Source organism: Alligator mississippiensis, chromosome 4 (genome assembly GCF_030867095.1).
Source record: "Alligator mississippiensis isolate rAllMis1 chromosome 4, rAllMis1, whole genome shotgun sequence".
Taxonomy (NCBI): Eukaryota; Metazoa; Chordata; order Crocodylia; family Alligatoridae; genus Alligator; species Alligator mississippiensis.
In genome coordinates this window covers 129,886,848-129,908,542 of record NC_081827.1, presented here as the reverse complement: position 1 = coordinate 129,908,542, position 21,695 = coordinate 129,886,848, and the positions used below count along the sequence as shown (strand labels likewise).

At 45.1% G+C, this 21,695-nt stretch overlaps 1 protein-coding gene across 10 annotated transcripts in view; it reads right to left on the bottom strand.

The window, feature by feature from the left end:
* The window catches only part of PPFIBP1 (PPFIA binding protein 1), a 185,667-nt gene that overhangs the window by 19,501 nt on the left and 144,471 nt on the right, over positions 1 to 21,695 (bottom strand). For 7 of the 10 annotated variants that reach the window (XM_014607328.3, XM_059726613.1, XM_059726614.1 and 4 more), the window contains 9 exons: positions 20,360 to 20,517; positions 19,656 to 19,786; positions 14,415 to 14,475; positions 8,904 to 8,933; positions 7,242 to 7,413; positions 5,010 to 5,042; positions 2,091 to 2,232; positions 1,531 to 1,659; positions 610 to 760 (listed from right to left, as the gene is read on the bottom strand). In XM_014607328.3, the coding sequence (XP_014462814.1) occupies positions 610 to 760; positions 1,531 to 1,659; positions 2,091 to 2,232; positions 5,010 to 5,042; positions 7,242 to 7,413; positions 8,904 to 8,933; positions 14,415 to 14,475; positions 19,656 to 19,786; positions 20,360 to 20,517 (1,007 nt within the window). The remainder of the gene's footprint in view (positions 1 to 609; positions 761 to 1,530; positions 1,660 to 2,090; positions 2,233 to 5,009; positions 5,043 to 7,241; positions 7,414 to 8,903; positions 8,934 to 14,414; positions 14,476 to 19,655; positions 19,787 to 20,359; positions 20,518 to 21,695) is intronic. The other 3 variants (XM_059726615.1, XM_059726620.1, XM_059726619.1) reach the window with 1 other exon arrangement.

Here is a 21,695-nt window from a genome sequence, read left to right as displayed (position 1 = left end):
TATATCTCCTGAGGATGCCGACACCAGGCTTGCTTTTCTTGTTTGTTGACAACCAAAATTACTAACTATTCAACACTGCTTCATTTTGGATCGAAATAAACTCTAACAAATAACAAGGTCCTCACCCTCCACTACAGAGTTTAAAAGCTGAGGCACAGTTAACTTCATAATTATACACAATGAGAATCTGATTCTAGGGCATTGCACTTACACTGTCATTCTCACCTGAGCTGAGTGAAGACAAACTGCTACCAAATCATCATAACTGCCTTTTACACCCACCTTACACAGTTATTTATAACAGGAGAGCCAAGACCATAATCTCTATTCTAACAAAGTGATTAAATGTCTGGTATGGAAAATGGGTTGATGTGCCAACAGACTACTGCTGTTAGACCACACATTTAATTAACCTCAAGGGCACATTTTTTAACTTGCCACCAAATATTAATAATAAATCAGGAGTGTAAAACTGATTTTTTTCAGTAGTAAGGACAAATCTATTTTATATTTCCATCTTTTTATTTTTGCACTGAATAGCCCTAATTTAGATACACAAATGCAAAGCTTACTTTTGCTTCAATATAAATATTTCTTTTAACTTCTTACCTTTTCCAGATCTTGCTGAGAAGCTTGCAAAAGGGTTTGCCCAGAGAGTATCCAGTGTTTGCCATTATTTATGTATGAACCCAAACCTTGGTCCTGAAGCCAGTTGCAAACTTTCTCCTTTGTCCATTTAGCAAATGGCATATCCAGGTCACTAAAGCAGGGGACAACTGCTTTCAAAATGTTATTAGAAAAATAAAATATTACAAATTCAAAGGGGTTTAAGAGCTACGACCATAGCTGGGAGAGTCTGCATCTGTGCTTCTTTTTTTCTTTTTTTTTTTTTGGTCTTGTAAGCCCTTTGGGCCACGGACTATGTATTACATACATTTATTACACACCACACCTAGCAAAATGGGACCCTAAGATTGGCCAATCCGTAGGCCCAATGACAACCATGCTGCAGAAGCAGCCTCATGCTTCAGGATGGCTTAATCTTTAAAATATTACTAAAATATTCTGTATATCATAGTAGTAGCTTCACAATCCCCACAGATATTCCAGTGTACTAGAAGATAAGGAAAGGGAACCATAGCAAGCTTTGGTTTAATGACAATGAATGAAGCATTGCTTGAAATGCATGTGGGCTGACACTCATGAACAGTTCCCTTTGTCTCTCTCCCTGAATGCATGTACACCAAACTTCCACTACTGAGGCTACCCCTCAGGTACAGGCACACAGCATACCCACATGAACTTCACTGCTGGGGCCACACTTAAATTCCTGGCCCCGCTCTCCAAAAGGGCAACATCCCTAGAATCTGGGTGTGCCTATTGACTACCAGTATGATTGCTGTTATAACAAAAGATTTGCCTGGTGAGAGTCATCTTAACACAGTGGTAAAATACATGCCTTTCTATAAAGGCAAACCAAAATAGGGTGGCACGGCAAATTTGGGTTCAGCACAGCATAGTTCATCTTACTTGCGAGACTGTCCAAGGTCTCGAGACCAGCCCAGTCTTGGTCCAGCTGTCGCTCTTGTCCCTCCTCTTTTGAACTCTGACTCAGATATATCTTCTGGGTTAAATGTGGTAGACTGACTTCTTCTGAGTCTAAACAAAGGAGGGAAAGCACTATTTAACACCGTAGCACACATGATAACAGCAAAACCAATTCCTCTATTATCGCAACCACAGAATATACTGACAAACCATGAACTAAACCATTTTTCGCCGTTTTGCCCACACACTGGTCACACTACACTACAGCTACTAGACTGGGGGGTAGGAGGGGAAGGGTGCAGAAAGGATGAGTGAGAACCAGAAAGCACCAAAAACATGCTAAGCCTTGGGGAGACTACAAGAAGGACAACTATTCACTAGTTGCTACACGGAGACCAGCAGCTCATTTCACTCAGCAGCTTTCAAATGGCAACCACTTTGCCCATATCCAGCTTGAGCTGGGTTTCTGGTGTCTGTGTCCTCCTGACAATCCCTCTAGTGATGCAGCCATCAAGGATGATCACCTCTCATAGTTTACTTACTTTCCAAATAATTTCTTGATTCCTCTGGCCTTCTTTTTGGAGTCAGGTGAAGGTGGAGACAGTTGCACACTATCGGTTTCTTTTGGCTGAGGGGACAAACCAGCCAGATCCAAGTGATCTGCAGATCCCTTCTCTGTTTCAGCTATTAGAAAACAAATGCCAGTAACACTTCACCTTTGCAGTACTTTGCCTGCATTACACTCTATGAACACACTGCTGAATCCAACTCTCGCCAGAATTGAAGTAAACCATCAATTTAAAAAGTAGAGGGGGTCCAAAAGAGACAACACCTAAAAACATGTTCCTGTCCACTGGTGATGTGTAGGGGGTGCACATGGGTGCATATGTATCCCCTAAGATTGGCCATGCATCCCCTGGAAGTGCCAGCTGCAAAACCTGAAGTGTCGGCAGAAGTGTACTTTCGGTTTTGCCACTGGTGGTTCCGCACTTGGTGATCTGCTGCTGGGGGGCCCCCTTGGTCAGCAATCTGGTGTCCCCCCCCGACACGGGAGGCACCAGTTGCCCATGTTCCTGCCTACACCTTGTACTTACAAACTGGCAATATACAAAATGTATACTTCATGTTCTTTAAGCACCTGTTCAAGAATTGTTACTATAGCCATTTTGCTTGGCTATGCTGAGGCACAGGAAGCTAGCTCTGCAGCAGGTCAATAGCATGGCAGAGTAAGCTACAGGGTGCCCTAAGCACTACAGAAATCTTTCTTACCGACATCCCTTTGTCACAAAATGCAGCATCTCATTAGATGTCCATCTAGTAAATTCTAACCACCAACTCCTTCCGTCTCAAGAATGTTAATGGGAAAAGACAGCATTTATTCTTCTGCATATGGTGGAACATTCTGCTCTTTTTACAAGCATGCACCACAATCTTTTGGGCTTTGTTCAGACTAAAAACCATTGTTTAAGTCACAGGATGAATGTATCCAGTATCTTTCCCTGCTTCAGGATACTACTCCATCCATAATTATCATGTTAGGTCTTTAAAAATAAAAAGATTCTCTATCCCTCTTAAGGGATAGAGCAAACAGTCAGGGCAAACAGAAAGGATGCTGTCTCAAGAATGTAGTTGACAATTATAAAAATGAAAAAAAAACAAAAACAAAAAAAGACAGTTTAAAAAGACACATAACTGAAGAATCTAACATTCTACTTAAGCGGAGATGCACTAGCAAGTGCCAGAGCAAAGAAAATCAGCAGGAGTTTGTTTACTGTCACATATTTGCTAAAAGGAAGCTTACAACAAAAGAGCAAGTAACAAGCATAAACTTACTGCGTGAGTTTGTCTAGGTGAAACAGCCATGACTGAAATGCAGCCAAATGGAGACCTATAATAGGTGCAGCTTGTAGATACTTTCCTTACCTTTCACTTAGGTGTAAACCTACAGGCCCCATTTTTTTAAATACATTCTTTTTTAAATAGACCTCTTCAAAGGAAGTAGGAGTGCAAGCATGGAGTTTTCAAGTTCTGGGGTGCCATTTGGGGACTCTACTGGGTTTTTTTCTTTGTGGGTTGTCATTTATTGATAGTCACCCTGAGGCTCTCTGGAGAGGGTGGGATATAAATCTCACCACCACAATACAGCATGTTCAAGTTACTTGGGTCAAAATGGAGTATGTTATGCAAGTATCTGTGCCCTTACACTTCAGAGCTAATGATGAAGGTGGCTGCACTGGCTCCAATTAATGTCAGACAGTCCCATGATTCCTAAAAACTAGCCAGCATGACACTTGGCTGGGCAAAGTTTAGATGCCTCAGCCAAAGGTATATCCTTTGTTTTTGTGCATGTTTTCTGAGCACTTCGAGCTTTACTGAAAGCCAGATGGGACAGTCTGTCGCAAGAGGACAGCGCTACTTTGTGAGCACTTCTTAAAGAAATGGCCTGAGAAAAGAACTTGTACATTTCAACAGTATTCTTGAGTGACTATCAAGACAATGATGAATGAATTTGCAGGGATTGTATGGTTCTAGAATGAGTGCTCCTTGCATTTGTTCTTCTTCAAGCATTGACACTACACTTTGGAACAGAAGCTTTATGGAAGTGACATTATGGACACCAATAGGGTCAAGACAGGGAGGAGAAACCACACTAGACTTTGGAATAGATGTCTTATGGAAGCGACATTATGGATGCAAATGGGGTTGGGACAGGGAAGAGAGACCACTTCTCCTGTCATCTGCTAGAGTCACATCTGCTTTCAATTACTCCAACTGGTGTCAGGTCACTTGTGCATACATGAAGGTAGAATGCTCCATTCCATTTCAGTTGCTCTACCCCAATCATCAGCACAGTATCTGAGCACCTTCCAGAAGGGCATTTAATGACCTGATTAAACTGATCAGTCTCCCTTTCTTTCTGCAAAAACTCTCTTAAGTTTGTTACATCCATTTCTTCCTTAATTATTTCAGCAAGAAAGAAAAAAAAACTATGTATCTTTCCCCACAGTGCTTGTTAGCTTAAGGAAAGTCTGGTCAGTATTTTCAAGATTCAAACTGCATTTCAGACTCTCCAAATTGGATGACAAGACAGATACATTGACCTTAAAAACCATGAAGTTACTACAACAGACAGTAGAATGGATAGCTACCTCTGTAAATGTAGGTAAACTTAAACCACTACCTTTCATTCCCTAACTTCTTGTTTGGGTCAGTGGGTATACTTGTGTTCAGAGGCAAGTTAATCTTTACAGGTAATCTTTTACCTGCAAAATCTTATTAGTAGAAGTTTATCATGGAACAGCGCAGCAGACTTTTAGTAGTGGGCAGATGTTACATGAAAAAAATTATTTTAGTGATGGATATTGTTTCTAGCTCTGCTTTAGGAGTGCATGGTCAAAACCAGCTGTTAGCAGCAATCACTATGTAGCACTTGTACAGGCAGACATGCAAGACTACTATACCTAAGGTAGGCGCGCTTGCACTTCGACTGCGATCTTCAGATATCCAAATAATGCACATAACCACAAGCAGCACAATGGGAGAGAACACGCAGAGTGACAAAGTAAAACACATATCAAAACTCACATTACCAAAAATACAAGACAAGGGAAGAGCAGTATGATAGACACATGCATCACACATGGCACTGAATCCACAGAGATTAGCATCACCAATGCATTCCCCACCACCACCAAAAAGTAACAGAAAAAGTTATGTTGAAGAAGGGTGAAAACATCCAGATGATTCCAGTCCTCATACAAAGAATAATATACTGCATCTCTATTAATAATACATTGCGCTTGTTCCACACAAAACACCAGTGAGGGGAGGCAAATATCATGACATCAGTTATACGGATAGATCCAATGAAACAAACAAAATAAGGGACTTTCCTCAATTCATACAGTAAACACATGACCAGAAACCCCATCATTCTGTCTTCTGCTGGAACCACGAGACTCCACCACTTTCAGTTTGCAAGGCTTATTTAACAACTGCATTTTTTTGTTCCATTGCAGAGATCAGACAAAGAAGTGATTACAACTAGAGATGAGACAGTTTGGTCTAACCATCCAAATGGACACTAAATCTGTTCCAGGCAGACCAATACATTTCTATATTATATGGGGGAGAAAGAAAAAATATGGCTGTGGATCAATGAATCATTGAAAACACAGCTGGAAGGGACCTCAAGAGTTCATGTAACACAACTCCATTACTTGATGCCGGATCATATCTGTCACTGCTGCTGTAACACAAGTTTTGCCTGGTAAGAGTCTTCTTAACACAGCAGTAAAACACGTGCCTATCTATGAAGGCAAACCAAAATAGGGTGACACTGCTCATTTGGGTTCAGCACAGCATAGTTCATCTTCCTTGTGAGACTGCCCAAGGTCTCAAGACCAGTCCAGTCTTGGTCCAGCTGTCGCTATTGTCCCTCCTCTTTTAAGGAACATCTTTGATAGTTTCTAAGTGCAGGTCAGACAATGATGGAGACAACACAACCCAGCCCTCTCCCCCTGATAATTTGCTCCCATGGATAATCTCCAATGAGCAAAGGTCTGGTATGATCTCTGTGTAATAAAAGCAAATGTCTATTCTGCTCCAAATGGTGACAAATAAAACTCAGTTAAGCTGAAGGATGAAGATACTCTCCCTTCTCAAGTTGAAATTAAACTTCTACGTGGGTAGATGCCTTTCAGATGCACAAATTTTGCTGGTGTTTTTATTAAAAGGATAGAAAGACTGCTCTTGGACAGGTGCTACTGCAGGTATGTCTCTATAGGCGTCTTTACAGCTGTTCCAGTGTTGGAGGGGGATGGGGAGCTTTAATTAGAGCTGCTCTTGGAAGCCACTAATTAAAGCACCCACAGCATCTCATGTATTCAGCACCCTGTGCTTCAAAATGGAGGCGGGGGTGCTTTAACTAAAGCTCACTTAACAAGATAAAGCACCCCCACCACCATTTTGAAGCATGGGAACACTGAATACATGTGATGCTGAGACTTTTGGAGTGTGTTAATTAGCACTGTCCAGCAGACTCGATTAATCAAGTCTGCTCCAACACATTGTAATTAGAATGCGTTGGAGCAGGCATTGGGCATGTGGATAGGTGCCCTAAGCTGCCTAAGTTCTCCTTGCAATATGTCTAAGGTATTACTTGTTTCATTTCAATATGGAAGTATTACCAAGTGACAGAAACAAATGGAAATTTCAAGAAGGGTATCCTTCCTCAATCCAGTCCCAATCATTAGTATTCAAACAATCCATAAAAACATACATTAAAATACAGTGTGCATGTGTATGCAAGGTAGTTGTATTACTCTCTCTCTACTCAAACATCTAAGAGCCTCATTAACTCTAAGATAAAGGTAAAACAGGAGAAAGAAATATGCAGGTTGATTGTTGCATTTTTGTAACGTAAACTAACACTTGGAATCAGCACATTCCAGTACTGCAGAAAGGTCAGGACCCACTGGTCTGAGACGGTAATGCGGGACTACCCGTACCTGCACTGCTGTGGTGTGGCTATTGGTTTCTGCATTATTTGAAATGCACTTCTACTTGGAAAAATATCTTTGAATCGGACTGTGGTTGGCCCACTAGCATTTGCAATGGATAATCTTTCTAATTAGGAAAAAAGACGCTTATTGAAAATACCCTGGAAAGGTACTCAGGTGTATGGTACCTACCCAAATTGGGGGCGCTTGCTGTCCTCTTGTTGTTTTTTATCTTGAAAAAGCCGCGGCCAAATGAAGATCTGGCTTTACGTGTGCCAAAACTGTCCTCCTCTCCGATGCTACCTTGAGTCGGGGATTTTGGAGGGAGGTTTCCAAATTTACCACCACCTGCCGGAGCTTTATTCTGAACAGACAGGGAAACAAGTCTTGAGGACTCAGCATTAGTGCTCCAAAAAAGAACACTGAATGCTGAAAAGCCATGTGGCAGCTTGTCCACTGTGAGAATAGGGCAGTGGGATTAAAAATAGAAAAAGATATTCAGTTGAATATGATCAGGATTTAGAATGATTTAGACTGCCCTTACAAGAGTAAAATGCATCCGCTACAAAATTTCTGAGGTAATAAAGGTGGCACTGTAAGATATGGTAATACACAAAAACATCTTCACACAGTCTTCAGATTCCAAGCTCTCTCATCCCGTTAGCTTTCAGTTTCTATGGATGCCTGTAGAAGCACTGCGAAGCAAGAAATTAGAAAGTCTTTCTGTTTTGATACTTGTTTCTTTTGTATTTCCTGGACCATCACAACTACAACACCACTCCAACTCTACCAGATATTTTTAAAAATGTAGAGTAACACTAATCAGGATGTTAGCTTTTCTGTTTTCTGAGTTTTTAGCCATATGCGATTTTAACTTCATTCTCTCTAGCCATCTGACTGATGACTGAGGTAAATCCATCTCAGACACAGACAATTCCTTTTTTACTAACAGGACATAGTCATCATCAAAAAGTAGCACCTATGATTCTTTCCTCATTAGAGAACAGTGAATAGCTGCCACATGTTAGCTATCACTGCATAGTAATTGCTCACAAATGCTGACTCCTTAATAGCACCCACCATAAAAAAAAATTAGCCACTTCATAGTTTCATAGTAGCTAGAGTCAGGAGGGACCTGAACAGATCATCTAGCCTGACCCCCTGCCACAGGCAGGAATGAATCCTGGGCTCACAAGACCCCAGACAGGTGATCATCCAACCTCCTCTTGAATTTGCCCAAGGTAGGGGAGAGGACCACTTCCCTAGGAAGCTGGTTCCAGATTTTGGCCACCCTAACTGTAAAATATTGCCTTCTGATCTCTCACTTAAACCTATTCTCCATCAGCTTATTACCATTGTTCCTTGTCACCCCAGGTGGTGCTGGGGAGAAATGGGCTCTACCTATTTGCTGTTGATCTCCCCTGATGAGTTTGTAGGCAGCCACCAGTGCACCACTTTACTGCAATACTTTGAACTTGAAAGGTTGCTAAGATACAAAATTCAAAATACAAAGCTACCAATAAAATTGGAGGGCCAGCTTTGCCAATATTTTAAAAGCAGGAGCTCTTGGGGAAAAACAGTAATTAGTAAGTAACTTTAATCATTCTCAGGCAGGCAGAAAAAACGGGACACATGTGAAGAGACAAAAAGAAGTGGGAGAAAAAAAAATAAACCTCACAGAACAAATGGAGGAGAAAATAATATATTCTTTAAATCACACTCCACCACCTTATTTGCAGGTCTGCTCCTCCCTCTTACAAATGTTGATACCGAATGGTTAACGAAGCTAAGCTACTGAAAAAAACACACACATTCCACCTTCTGCATGACTTTATGAAGATGCACACAAATTACCTCTTCTGGCTTCTGCACCGGTTCTATGTCCTGTTTGGGAAAGATTGAAGAAAGTTTAAAACCTTAGTTACAATAGGCATCTCTAATTCATTAGAGTTACAAGTAGCTGAGTTCTAAGCAAAACAAAACCAACAAACAAAAAACACCTCTCAGGGACAGTATTTCTTACCAATCAATCAACTCCCTTCTTTATTCCCCCCCTCACCTTTATATACACACACACACACACACACACACCATCCCCCAGGGGCTTCATAATATAGTTCTTATTTGGCACTGAAATGCAACAATAGTTTATGAGATATTTTCCCTTTTTGCTGCTCTGTCAAACAGCATTATCAAAACCAGAACCATTTTATCTGAATCTTGGGGAAGTGAGTAGAGCGTAACCCTAATCTGACCCACCCATCTAGTTTCAGTTACAAAAGATAAATATTTTTCACTGTCTATCACTGGGACACTTCTAATCTCTTGTGAGGGAGACCTTTCTCGGGTTAAATGAGAGTTTAGTTTGCAGGACTGTTCTGCCTTTGGCTTTTGTTGCAATGGAGCTTTGGTTGACTTGCACCTGTCTTCCTCAAGTAGAAGAGTGGAAACTAGCCTTCATGAGGAGCCCACTGCAGGAGTTTTTAGGCAAACTGTTCACAGCCTGTTTGCAGAACAAGTTTCTTTACTTGACAAGGAAATTTGGCTGAGCCTGTTTATTTTCAAAATGATATAATTAGTCACATGAACTCTCCTGAGTGCAGCAAGGGGTAGAGTGGTGTGAGCCGACCCAGGGCAGGAATGCGGCAGAGCGGCAGCCGTGTAGATAAAATATCCACTCCTCTGCTCTTTGGGTTGTGTGCCCAACGAAACAGGCTCAAACCATTACTTTTCAGTCTCTAGCTCAGTGATTCTCAACTAGGATGCCAGGTACCACCAGATCCTTTAAGGGGTGCTATGGCATCCAGCCCCTGTGAGAGGAGGCAAGCACTAGCCTCTCCACATGCCTGGCACTGTGCCTGCCCCAACACCCCAGCAGTATGCCCTACAGTCCCTCTCACCAGCTTCACAAACATGGGGGGACAAAGGGAATGAGTTGCGCTGAAAAGTGCTGCCCCTGTCCCTGGTAAGACCTGTGCTGCCCACCCTTACGCTCCAGGAGGTATGCTCTGTTGTGGGTGGGTGGGCGGGCAGGCAGGCAGGCAAATGTGGGCCTGCACTTTTTCAGCCTGGCTCTTGGAACTGATGGGAGGGTCCAGCATTCAAGTCCCTGGAGGAGTAGCTACAGTGGCAGGGGTTGCACTCTCCTGTTCTGGTACAGACTGGGGGGCAAGGAGGCAACAGACAGAGGAAAGAACAGGGCATGGAAGAGTCACATCACTGCTGCCCTCACATGGCACCAGCTTCTGCACCAGTGGACATTGTCACCCCCTTTAAACCCCTGCAGGGACAACTGCCTCCCACAGAGGTCTAACAGGCTCTCCAATCTGCCCCATCAAGCAGCCCCTGCCAGCACTGAGTACCACGCACCACCCTTTACTGCAGAGGTGGGCAATTATTTTGGGCAGAGGGCCGCTTAGCAAGTTTTGGCAAGCTGTCAAGGGCCGCATGTGTAACCCTGCCCCTTGACAGGTGCCCTGCCCCCTGGTCACCATCGTGGGACTGGAAGTCCAGCCCCAACCTCTGACCCTTGCCACCAGAAGTCCCTCCCCTTGCCCCTGGAAGTACTCCTTGGGAGAAGAGGGTTTGCTATCTTAGAACCAGAAAAACAAAAAAATATGTACTAGAAATCAAATACCCATAATATTTTTGTCTTGATACCTGTGTGTTTGTTTATATGTAGAAGAGATTGCATAATAGCTCAAAACGTAGTCTTACTCTTGTATAGTATGTGGGGTGTGCAGCAGCGTTGGGGGGTGGGTAGGTGTGGGGGGGGGTGCGGCTCCTGCTGCCGGCTGTCAGGGAAGGGCCTGTCAGGCTTGAGGGGCAGTGCAGGGGGCTCCTAGAGCCACTGGGGGTGGCACGAATCAGTGGGGATGTGGCCCGGGATGCGGCAAGCCTAAAGAGATGGTGCAGAACTTGCATCACGTGCCTGAGGCTTGGAGCAGCAAAGGCCTGCCTGCCCCCACCACAGGTGACCTGGGGGTTAACACCACCCTGGGGGGATTGCCCAGTCCCCCCCCCCTCACAGGGGCCCAGTGGCCTGGCAGCAGCTCACTCCCCCAGCCCCACAACGGGCAGGGAGGCTGCGCCAGGAGCTGGAGCCACGGCTCCTTTTTTTCTCTGAAAGCTCCTGCAGCCTCCCCAAGCTTCCCTTGCCCTAGGCCAGGACCCTGCCAGGTCGTGCCACCCCCCGCAGCCTTGGGAGGCAACCCGTGCTGCCCCCAGGGCTGGCCAGGAGCTTCCCCAGGGCCCCTGGGCTCCTCACAGCTGCAGGAACTTCTGGAGCAGAAAAGAAGCCACAGCTCCGCTTCTGCTCCTGTTGCAGCCTCCCCACCCGTCCTGGGGCTGGGGAGTGAGCTGCTGCTGGGCCCCTGCGGGGGGGGAGGGGAGCCAGACCTTCCCCCTGGGGTGGCAGCACCCACCAGAGCCTCCCTTTGTGGGGGCAGCTGGGCTGCTGCTGCACGCCAAGGCAGGCCCTGCTCTTCCAGGAGCCTGCTGTGGCTTCCCCTGGGTCCTACTGCCCCTGGCTCCTGTCACCTTTGACAGGAGCCAGAGACAAATTAATATTAATTTTTTAAAAATTTCTAGGGGCCCCGCAGGCCAGACAGAATGGCCTGGTGAGTCAGATTCAGCCCGCAGGCCGTATCTTGCCTACCCCTGCTTTACTCTCCTCCCCTGCCACCCTGTAAGATCCCTTTACGGGGCCTGCAAGGTGCAAGGATGTAAGCAATGTGAAAAATGAATCAGTCTTTAAATGTGGTATCATTAAATTGCCGAAAGTTATCATGGGGTGCTTTGAGGTAAAAAGATGAGAGCCACTGCTATAGCTGGATATGGTGAACCAGGATTTCTGAGCACCATTCAACCTCTTGTCTGGCAGGCTGTGAGGAATAGTATTTCTAGACTGGAGTTTTGGTGTCATTCGACTGTCAAAGAACAGGAAAAATCCAACCCTGGTAAAGTCCCCACAGAAGGAAATTCCTTTTGGCCACTAACAAGGAAGGGAACAGAACTGGAACCTGAAGTTGAAAAGCTCATTATCCTATTGCCAACCCCCAGACTTCCAGTCTTCTCATTGTCAATGTTTATAATGAAAATTGTGTGTCCTGAGGGCAAACAGAAATATTAGTAGCCCTCTTGTCCACCTGGGCCTTTCCTTCACTTGGAAAGAAAAGTATGTGCTTGATATAAAAAAAACTCAAAGTAAAATCCTAGCAGAGACAAGGCAGCTTGCAGTTTTTCCACTAGTCAACAGGTTGAGTTAAACATTAGGTTTCTCCGTAGTCTTAACCCGGGGTGGGCAATTATTTTGGGTGGAGGACTGCTTAGCGAGTTTTGACAAGATGTCGAGGGCCACATGGGTAACAAAGCCCCTTGACAGGTGCCCTGCCCTGGTCACCATCTTGGGACTGGAAGTCCCACCCTTGACCTCTGACCCTTGCCACCAGAAGTCCCTCTCCTTGCCCCTACGAGTACTCCTTGGGAGAAGAGGATCTGCTATTTTAGAACCAGAAAAAAACAAATTATGTACTAAAAATCAAATATCCATAATATTATATTTTAATTCAATTAAAAATATATTTTTGTCCTGATACCTGTGTGTTTGTGGTTTATAATGTAGAAGAGATTGCATAATAGCTCAAAACGTAGTCTTACTTTTGTATAGTATGTGGGGTATGCAGGGGTGCTGGGGGTATGGGTGGGTGGATGTGGGGTTTGTGGGGAGATGTGGATGTGTGTGCGCGTGGGGGGAGGTGGTATTTGCGGGATGTGTGATTGTGTCTGGAGGAGGGTGTGGCTGTGGGTTTGCAAGGGGGGAGTCAGCTGGGCCCTTGCTGTCCGAAGCCTCATGGATGCGTTTGCAGTCCGGCGACTCCTGCTGCCACCAGGAGGCGGAGGGCTGCCAGGGAAGGGCCTGTCAGGCTTGAGGCAGCAGTGTGGGGGTCTCCTGGAGCCACTAGGGGTGGCACAAGTCAGTGGGGATGTGGATGCAGGAAGCCCAAGGAGGTGGTACAGAACTTGCATTGCGTGCCTGAGGCTTGGGGCAGCAAAGGCCTGGCTGCCCCCAACACAGGCAGCCCAGGTGTTGCCACCACCCTGGGGGGATGGCCCAGCCCCCCCCCACCCCACAGGGCCTCAGTGGCCTGGCAGCAGCTCACCCCCCCCAGCCCCAGAACAAGCAGGGAGGCTGCGCCAGGAGCTGGAGCGGAGCCATGGCTGCTTTTTTCCTCTGAAAGCTCTAGCAGCCTCCCCAAGCTTCCCATGCTCTGGGTTGGGGCCCTGTCAGGTCATGCCACCCCCAGCAGCCTCCCCAAGCTTCCCGTGCTGCCCCCACGGCTGACCAGGAGCTTCCCCAGGGCCCCTGGGCTCCTCGCGGCCGCAGGAACTTCTGGAGCAGAAAAGTGGCCACGGCTCCACTCCTGCTCCTGTCGCAGCCTCCCCGCCCGTCCTGGGGCTAGGGAGCGAGCTGCCGCTGGGCTCCTTTATGGGGTGGGGACCCAGACCCTCCTTCCAGGGTGGCAGCACCCACCAGAGCCTCCTGTTGGGGGGGCAGCCAGGCCACTGCTGCCCCAAGCCTCATCCCCACGAGGTCATGCCGCCCTCAGCAGCCCCCGTGCTGCCAAGGCCACACAGGGGGGTTGGGAGCCAGCGACAGCCAGGCAGTGTCCCAGGGACAGTGCCAACAGGACCTAGAGCAGGGTGGCAGGAGCCTGGGGCGCAGCTGCCTGGGCTCTATGGAGCCGGGCCAGGCTGCCTCAGCAGGGAGAAAGGGGAGCCACCCCACTATGGGCCCCACCAGTGCTGGCTCTCGTGCATCCCATCACTCCCAGCCCCCTGCCCCAGCCCCATGGCCAGACAGGGACCAGTGTGCCCCCCCCCCCCCCCCTTACCTGAGCTTCCTGCCCCGGCACAGGCGGGAACAGCCTCATGGTCCCTCCAGCTGGTGGGCTGTATTTTGCCCATCCCTGGTCTTAAGTGATCTGACAACTTGGGTGAAAACAACAGATTGCCTTGTTTCCATTAGGCTTTTTCTCTGGGTTTTTTCAAGTTAAGAACATTCCTTCTCATCCAGTGAAGACACACTTTGGGTGTGCAGGAGATTGTCTCTTGTAAATTCTCACTGCACAAAAAAGACAGATGCCTAAATAGTCTGGGACAGATTTTCTCCTTCACTAATATGCAGAGGATTTTACAAGTGGGACAGAGCAGTACCAATGGCATTATACCATCTCAGGTATTTTTCCCATCCCTTTGGTATTCTCAGCCAGATTTTAGTCCTGAGGCAGTCAAAAGGACTACAAAGAGTAACAAGAAAAGCTGGTTTCCAACCTCAAGGGGAAACGCAATAAAAACAAAACCAACCACTTGTGATGTCTCTTTCTTCAAATTGTCCAGACTGCTGGATTTCTGCAGGGCTGAAGTTCTAAAACAACATAAGACATTAAAATGTTGCGTCACCCAAGGCTAGCCCTGCTATGAACTGTGCTTCAACGTTGAGTGTATTATAAAGTAAAAACCTACATAGTTTGTTACAATATCATTTAAAATGGTCAAAGCAAAGTTGAGGCAATCGCTGCATTGCTCAAAACTCCTGTACTTCAGTTAAGCATTGCAATGAGATAGATCTTCCATGTCATAATTGCTGTGTTTGAAAGAAAGAGGAAGAGCCAATATTGTACTGACAGGATACTTAGCTCCCAAATTCTTTGCTTCTCAGCTCAAATAATATTTAAAAAATGTTAACTGAAATGGGTTTACATGAACCAAACTGGGGAAACAGCATGCATAATTTGCTGTTTTCAGTGTTTAATCTTCCTATGTGTATACAGCAACAATGCCCGTTTTGTATATAGGCTTCATGAATGGCATAAGGGGGCATTAAAGATTCTCCCAAGCTGAAATAATACTTTAAAAAATATGTATTTGTAAAGCATAAATACAACTATTTTAAAAGAAGGGAAAAGTTACCTATTTTGGGACTGTATCAAAAACAGAGGGGCTGGAAAAAGCCAACCTACTTCAGGATTAGAGCCAATTTAAGACCACATTAAACATTAGAAAAACACTGATCTGATTTAATTTTAACATCTTTGCCAATAAATATTACCTAATTGCAGTTTAAAAAAATGTAGGCCGAGTCATGCAAGTGCTTTGGCATATATTACCATAAATCCTATTGATACTTAGCAGCATAGGTCATAAAGTGATAAAGAAGTAGAGCTGAAAGGGACCACCAGAGGTCATCTAGTCCAACCTCCTGACTGAGGCAGAATCATCCCTATCCAAACCATCCCATCCAACCATAATCTAAATTCCACATAATACTATCCTCAACCCTGACATCCATAGGTAAAATGGGAACCACAGCAGCCAATGTCCTGCTTCTATAAAATGTTGTCAATATGCACTCAAGAGGTTCCAGGTAGAGGGCCATGCTCCCCCACCCCCACTACAGAGGAAGGCAAAAATCCAAAAAGCCCATACCAATATGACCATGGGTTAAAATTCCCTCCTGACCCCAAATATGGTAATTGGTCTGACCCCGAGCAGAGGGACAAGACCTTCTAGCTAGAAACCTCTGGCTTCACTCCTAGTAGAAGAATCAGCACACCCCAGTTGAAGTCCCCAACCTTAGCTGTAGCAAATACCTAATGCCTCTGGGGAGGTTTAAAAATCACCCTGACATGCATATCAGAAAAAAGGGGCAAAGGGGGAGAACAGGAGCAACCTGCAAAGCCAAAAGCATGGGAAATACCCATGGTAGAAAATAGGCATAGCTATGCCTAGATCATCCCTGATCAGGGGCTGTCCAACCTCTTTGAACACCTGCAGTGATGGAGAGCCCACAACTTCCCTAGGCAGTCTGTTCCACTGCCTCACAGTGAAGAAGTTTTTCCAGATATCCAGTCTAAATTTACTTTGCTGCAACTTCAGACTATTAGTCTGTGTCCTCCTCTCTGTAGCAAGAACGAAAAGGTGCTTTACCTCTTCTGTATGGCAGCCTTCAAAATATTTGAAGGCTGCTATCATGTCCCCTCTTAAACACCTTTTCCACAAGCTGAACCTTTTCCATATGCATAGCTCCTTCAGCCTCTCATACAACTTGCCTGCCAAGTCCTTGACCATCTTTGTTGCCTGCCTCTGGACCCTCTCAAACTTCTCCATGTCTTTCTTAAGATGTGGAGCCCAGAAATGCACATAGTAATCCAGATGAGGCCTAACCAGTGCTGAGTAGAGAGGCACTATCACCTCCTGTGTCTTGCATCTAATGCTTCTATTGATGCATTCCAAAACGGCATTCACCGGTTGTGTGGCTATATCACTGCAGACTCATAAGTCTGTGATCTACCAAGACTCCCAAGTCTTTTTTCACAGAGCTGCTATTCAGCCAGGTGTCCCCCATTTTGTATTTGTGTTTTTGATTATTCCTCATGAAGTGTAGCACCTTGCATTTGTTCGCATTGAACTTCATCCTTTTAGCTCTAGCCCAACTTTCCAATGTCAAGATCCTTCTGAATTGCACTCACATCCTTCAGCGTGTTCACAGCCCTTCCCAGTTCCACATCATCCTCACTCAAGAAGATTTCTATGCCAGCAACCAAATAGTTAACAAACACATTGAACAGCACTAGACCAAGGACAGACCCCTATGGGCGCTACTCAAAACCTTCTGCCATTCTGACATGGACCCATGAATAATTACCCTTTGCCTGCAGCCATTCAGCCGGTTATTGAGCCACTTTGTAGTAGTTTTATTCAGCCCACATTTCTCCAATTTGTTTATGAGACGGTCATGTGGGACCTGGACAAAAGATTTGCTGAAGTCCACATACATTATATCCACAGCATTCCCTTCATCAACCCAAACAGTTACTTTGTCAAAGAAGGCAATCAGGTATGTTTGACATGACTTGTTTTTCATAAATCAATGCTGGTTGCTTGCAGTCAACCCTTCCTCCTCCAGATGCTTGCAGGTGATCTTGCTTAGGATATACCCCAGGAACTTCCCAGGTACTGAGGTGAGGCTAACCTGCCTGTAGTTCCCCAGGTCCTCCCTTCTTGCCTTTTTTAAAGAGGAGCACCATGTTGGCCCTTTTCCAGTCCTCTAGTATCTGTCCTGTCTCCCACACCTTCACAAAAATCATTGCCAAGGGCTCCAAGATATCCTCCATCAGTTCCTTCAGGACCTGGGGATGAAGCTCATCTGGCTCTGCTGACTTGAATTCATTAAGACCCAACAAAAGCTCTCTCACCATCTCTCTTGTCATCTCCTCCCTCAGCTTGCTTATCCAAATAATACCTGTTAGCCGTTGGCAGCTGAATTTTTTTGTGACGACTGAGGCAAAGTAGCTGTTGAGTAGCTCTGCCTTCTTTGTATTCTGATTTAGAAGTTCCCCCTGACTCGTTAACAGAGAATTCACAGCTTCCTTCATCCTTCTTTTCTGGCCAACTTACTTATAGAACCTCTTCTTGTTGTCCTTAGCCTCCTTTGTGCCAGGTGCAGTTTATTCTTTATGTTTGCCTTCCTAATTTTGTCCCTGTAGGTTCTTGCTATTCCCTGGTATGTGTCCTAGGTGATCTGCCTGTTCTTCCATTGCCTGTATGTTTTCCTTTTGCATGTCAAGCATTTTAGAAGCTGCTTGTGCAGTGACATTGGTCTCTTGCCATTCTTCTTGTGCTTCCATTGTGCTGGGGGAGATTTTCTTGCTGGACTTCCAATACTGTGCCTCTTAGAAGCTCCCAGCCCTCCTATCATGCCTGTTAACTCCCTGATTTGGATGAAATCCACCTTCTTGAATTCTAGCATCCTAATTTTGCTGACCTCATGCTTTCACCATTGCAAAAATCTAACGTATTGTGATAGCTTCCTCCCAAGTTACCCAACTCCTTCATATCTTCCACCAGTTCTTCCCTGTTGGTCAGGACAAGATCCAAGACAGATGATCCCCTAATTGTATTCTCCACTTTCTGGAAGATAAAATTATCCTCCATACAGGTTAGGAACCAGCATGACATTTTGTTTTACTGCATTGCTTTTCCAGCAGATACCATCCCATAGCTTTTGGATAGATTTGTCACCTGCTTGAAGAGTACCTCATCCACCTTCTCTTCCTGATTAGGTGGCCTATAATAAATCCCCACCATTACATTGCTGACACATCTTTCACCTTTCAATTTCACCCAAATGCATTCTGCTTTACCATCTTCTTCCTCCTGAACCAAGGAACAAGTGTATGTGTTTCTGACTTACAAGACAATACCACCACCCTTCCTCCCAACCCTGGCCTTCCATAACAGTGCTACCCTCAAGGTTCCCATTGCAGTCATAAGAGCTATCCCACCAGGTCTTAGTGATACCAATCAGATTGTAGTTCTTTTCACAAGCTGCAGCTTCCAGCTCCACTCACTGTCAAAGAAGCCAAAGCCTTCATCACCAATCAGCTCCTTTAATCTTACTCTTTGGTTACATTGCTGCTAGCGGACTACTTTGGTAACACCTTTGGTAACACCTTGCTGTAAATTTTAGTAGCTATGGAAAAATCTACACTTACTGCAAATTTGCCTTAATGCAAATGATGCTGTTGTGTCTATAACTAAGCTGTTTATATGAAGTCCAAACAATTCTCCAAAGCAGGGGTTGTCAACCAGGGGTACACGTACCCCCAGGGGTACTTAGAAAGGTCTTTGGGGGTACACGTGGGCAGGTAGGCAGGCACAGAGCATGCCCCAGGGCACTGCAGTGTCTCCCCCAACACGTTCACCTCTTACCTGTGGGAAGGCTGCACCAGGCACTGCCGGCCCCATGCAGCACACCACAGTGCCTCTCCACCTCCACCCCAGCTTGCTCTCTTGATTGGCTGCCAGGGTCTCAATGGTGGGGGAGGATGGGTTAAGTGTGTTTCTATGCCAGCTCCCAGGAGCAGGGCCAGGAGGTAGGGGGTGCAAGGGCAGCAGCGCCCCTCTGTGGGCCACACAGACGCTGCCTGGCTCAACTGGGGGCAGGGTCACATGTGGCAGTCACCACCACCACCACCCTGCACCGCTTTCCCACGGTTGGTTGCAAGTGCAGCTCCACGGGCTGCTGACAGGCAATGCGTGATTGTCTGGGTGCAAGGCCCATCAGCAGCTTGCAGAGCCTCACGTGCAACCAGCTGTGGGAAAGTGGGGTGCAGTGGCGATGGCAGTGGGTGGCAGCAGTGGCCGCCACGTGCAAGCAACCCCCACCCAGCATCCAGCCGCCACCACCAGAAAGGGTACACTTGCTAAAAAAGGTTGAAAACCCCTGGTCCACAGCATTAGATCACCTTTCTGCTCATTCCATCCATGTCAATGTCTTTTTTTCTTGCAACACACTGAGGCCACATTGTTGGTGCTCCATGAACAACAAAGAAATACTTTTTAGATTTTAAAACCAACAAAACCCATTGCATTTGGTAAGCAAACAATCTGGCCCCTGTTCACATGCTAATATATCCGTGCTAGTTTCCCGAAACTGACTTAACATTCCAATTATCCACGTGTCACTAACAAACTCAATTTTAATTAATACTCTCGTGGTATTTTTTGGATACATATGCCACTTAGAAACAGAAGTGGCCATACCTTGTTTCACTTGTAATTTCTGGGTTCAGCTGTGCTTTTACTTTTTCTGCACCTGCTTTGGAGCTTTTTGGTGTTGATGAAAAAGAAGGGATTGAGACCTGCAAGATGCTGGTGTGGACCTGGAGGGAATTCTAAAAGAAGAAAGAATAGATTGTTACATTGCTATGGGTTAAAACTATATAACTATTGAATGACAGTAAGAATAAAATAGAAACAGATGTATGAAATACTGCATCTCCAGGGTATAATAAACCAACATATTCCCATATCAACTTAATTTTAATGCTTGTAAAATAGGCCAGGTGGCACTGGAGATTAAGGGCTTGCATCACTATAATCAGCATTTAGACCTTCATAAGCAAGAAATGGATATATAATATATAGTCCTACACCCATGTAATGTATTTGAATTCAGTCCAGAATTACAGCAGAAAAAATTAAAAAACCTAAAATAATTTTAATTAGATGGGAAAAAATAACTAATTCTTATATAGTTGGCAGTATTCCCACAAAATCTGTACTCTCCACACACACAAAAAAAAACAAAAAAAAAAAAACAACACACACACACACAACAATGGAAGATTTAAGGAAACTTCCCAAAACCCAGAAGGCTCACCAAAACTTAGTCTTGGCTTGTATAATACAACACCACCAGGAGTAACCTTTCAAGTAGTGATATATTGAGAGAAAAAGACAGATACCTCTTCGAGGAAGCTCACACTATACTCTTCGCAACCTGGAGAGCCAATTACTGGAGTCAGGGACAGGCTCTTTTCTGGATCAACTAGATTCTGTGCATCCAATAAAACTGCTGAAACAGATCCTGAATTCACAAACTCTTCATATTCACCTTCTTTGCCTAATAGAAGAGAAAGGGAAATCCTGTGGGCTTTATTGCTGCATACAAGATAGGGTCTGTTTTCATGAAGAGCAAAGCATGATTCTTGTTTAAGGACTGAGGGTAGGTGCCTGGAGGATGGTAATGGTGATGGAAGAAAAGTGTAAGAGTAGGGCGAGTTGCTTTTTTAATCCTTTCCTGCCAGAAGTCGTGACTTCCCAACACAGCTTTAAAAACCCCCTCCCCTAATGAAAACAATCACATCAGCACTTAACAGTAGACATTCTAATTTCAGCAGGACCAAGTATCAATGACCCTTAGGGATCTATAGGATTGTTGCAGTTGCAGTGCCAATATCCAATAAGATGAATACATTCTCACACTATGAGCCACACCCTTTAATGGTATAACATGGGATAAGCTCCACTGACTTTAGTCGAACTACATCAGCTTTCGCTACTTGAGGATTTAGCTTTGTAAAATCCCTATTTTGTAGAATGTGATACCAGTAATATTACACAGAACTGTGGCAGACGAGATTCAACAAGAACTTTTTATTTATTTAATCCAACAGATGAATTTTAACTCATGGTTTTAAATGAATGTCCTAAAATCATGTGTGTAGTGGAGTCCAGACCAAACAAATTATTTCAAGTGCCAAGTGCTTGTGGAAATTGGAAGTGGGACCCTGACTAACACCTGGGGTGAAATATTCTGAAGTGCCATGCTAAGAGATGGAGACTAGAGATATGAGACTATAGCAGAGGTGGGCCAGAAAATTTAGAAAATTAATATTTATCTGCCCCTGGCTGCCTGTCATGCAGCCCTCAATGGCTTGCCAAAACTCAGTAAGCAGCCCTCTGCCTGAAATATTTGCCCGTCCCTGGACTAGAGTGTAACTCCACTGCCACCAACATGCCTTGCCAGTTCTGGACTACTGCAGGAATTAGCATGACTAAATTACAGCAGTCTATCTCCAGATAACAGCATCAGCTGGCATTCCCATAATGCTTTGCACCAGAAGCACAGTCCCTCTTATATTGGACAAGTTTCTTTTACTCTCTGACTCACCCTGGAGAAGCCCATTAAGTGAGGCTCATGGAGGGGTCCTTGGAGAGCAGCAAAAGCTGCCTTATGCAAAAACTGAACGGCAAGGAGACTGAACCACAGCAGTGTAAAGAGTCCACAACTTAAGTAGT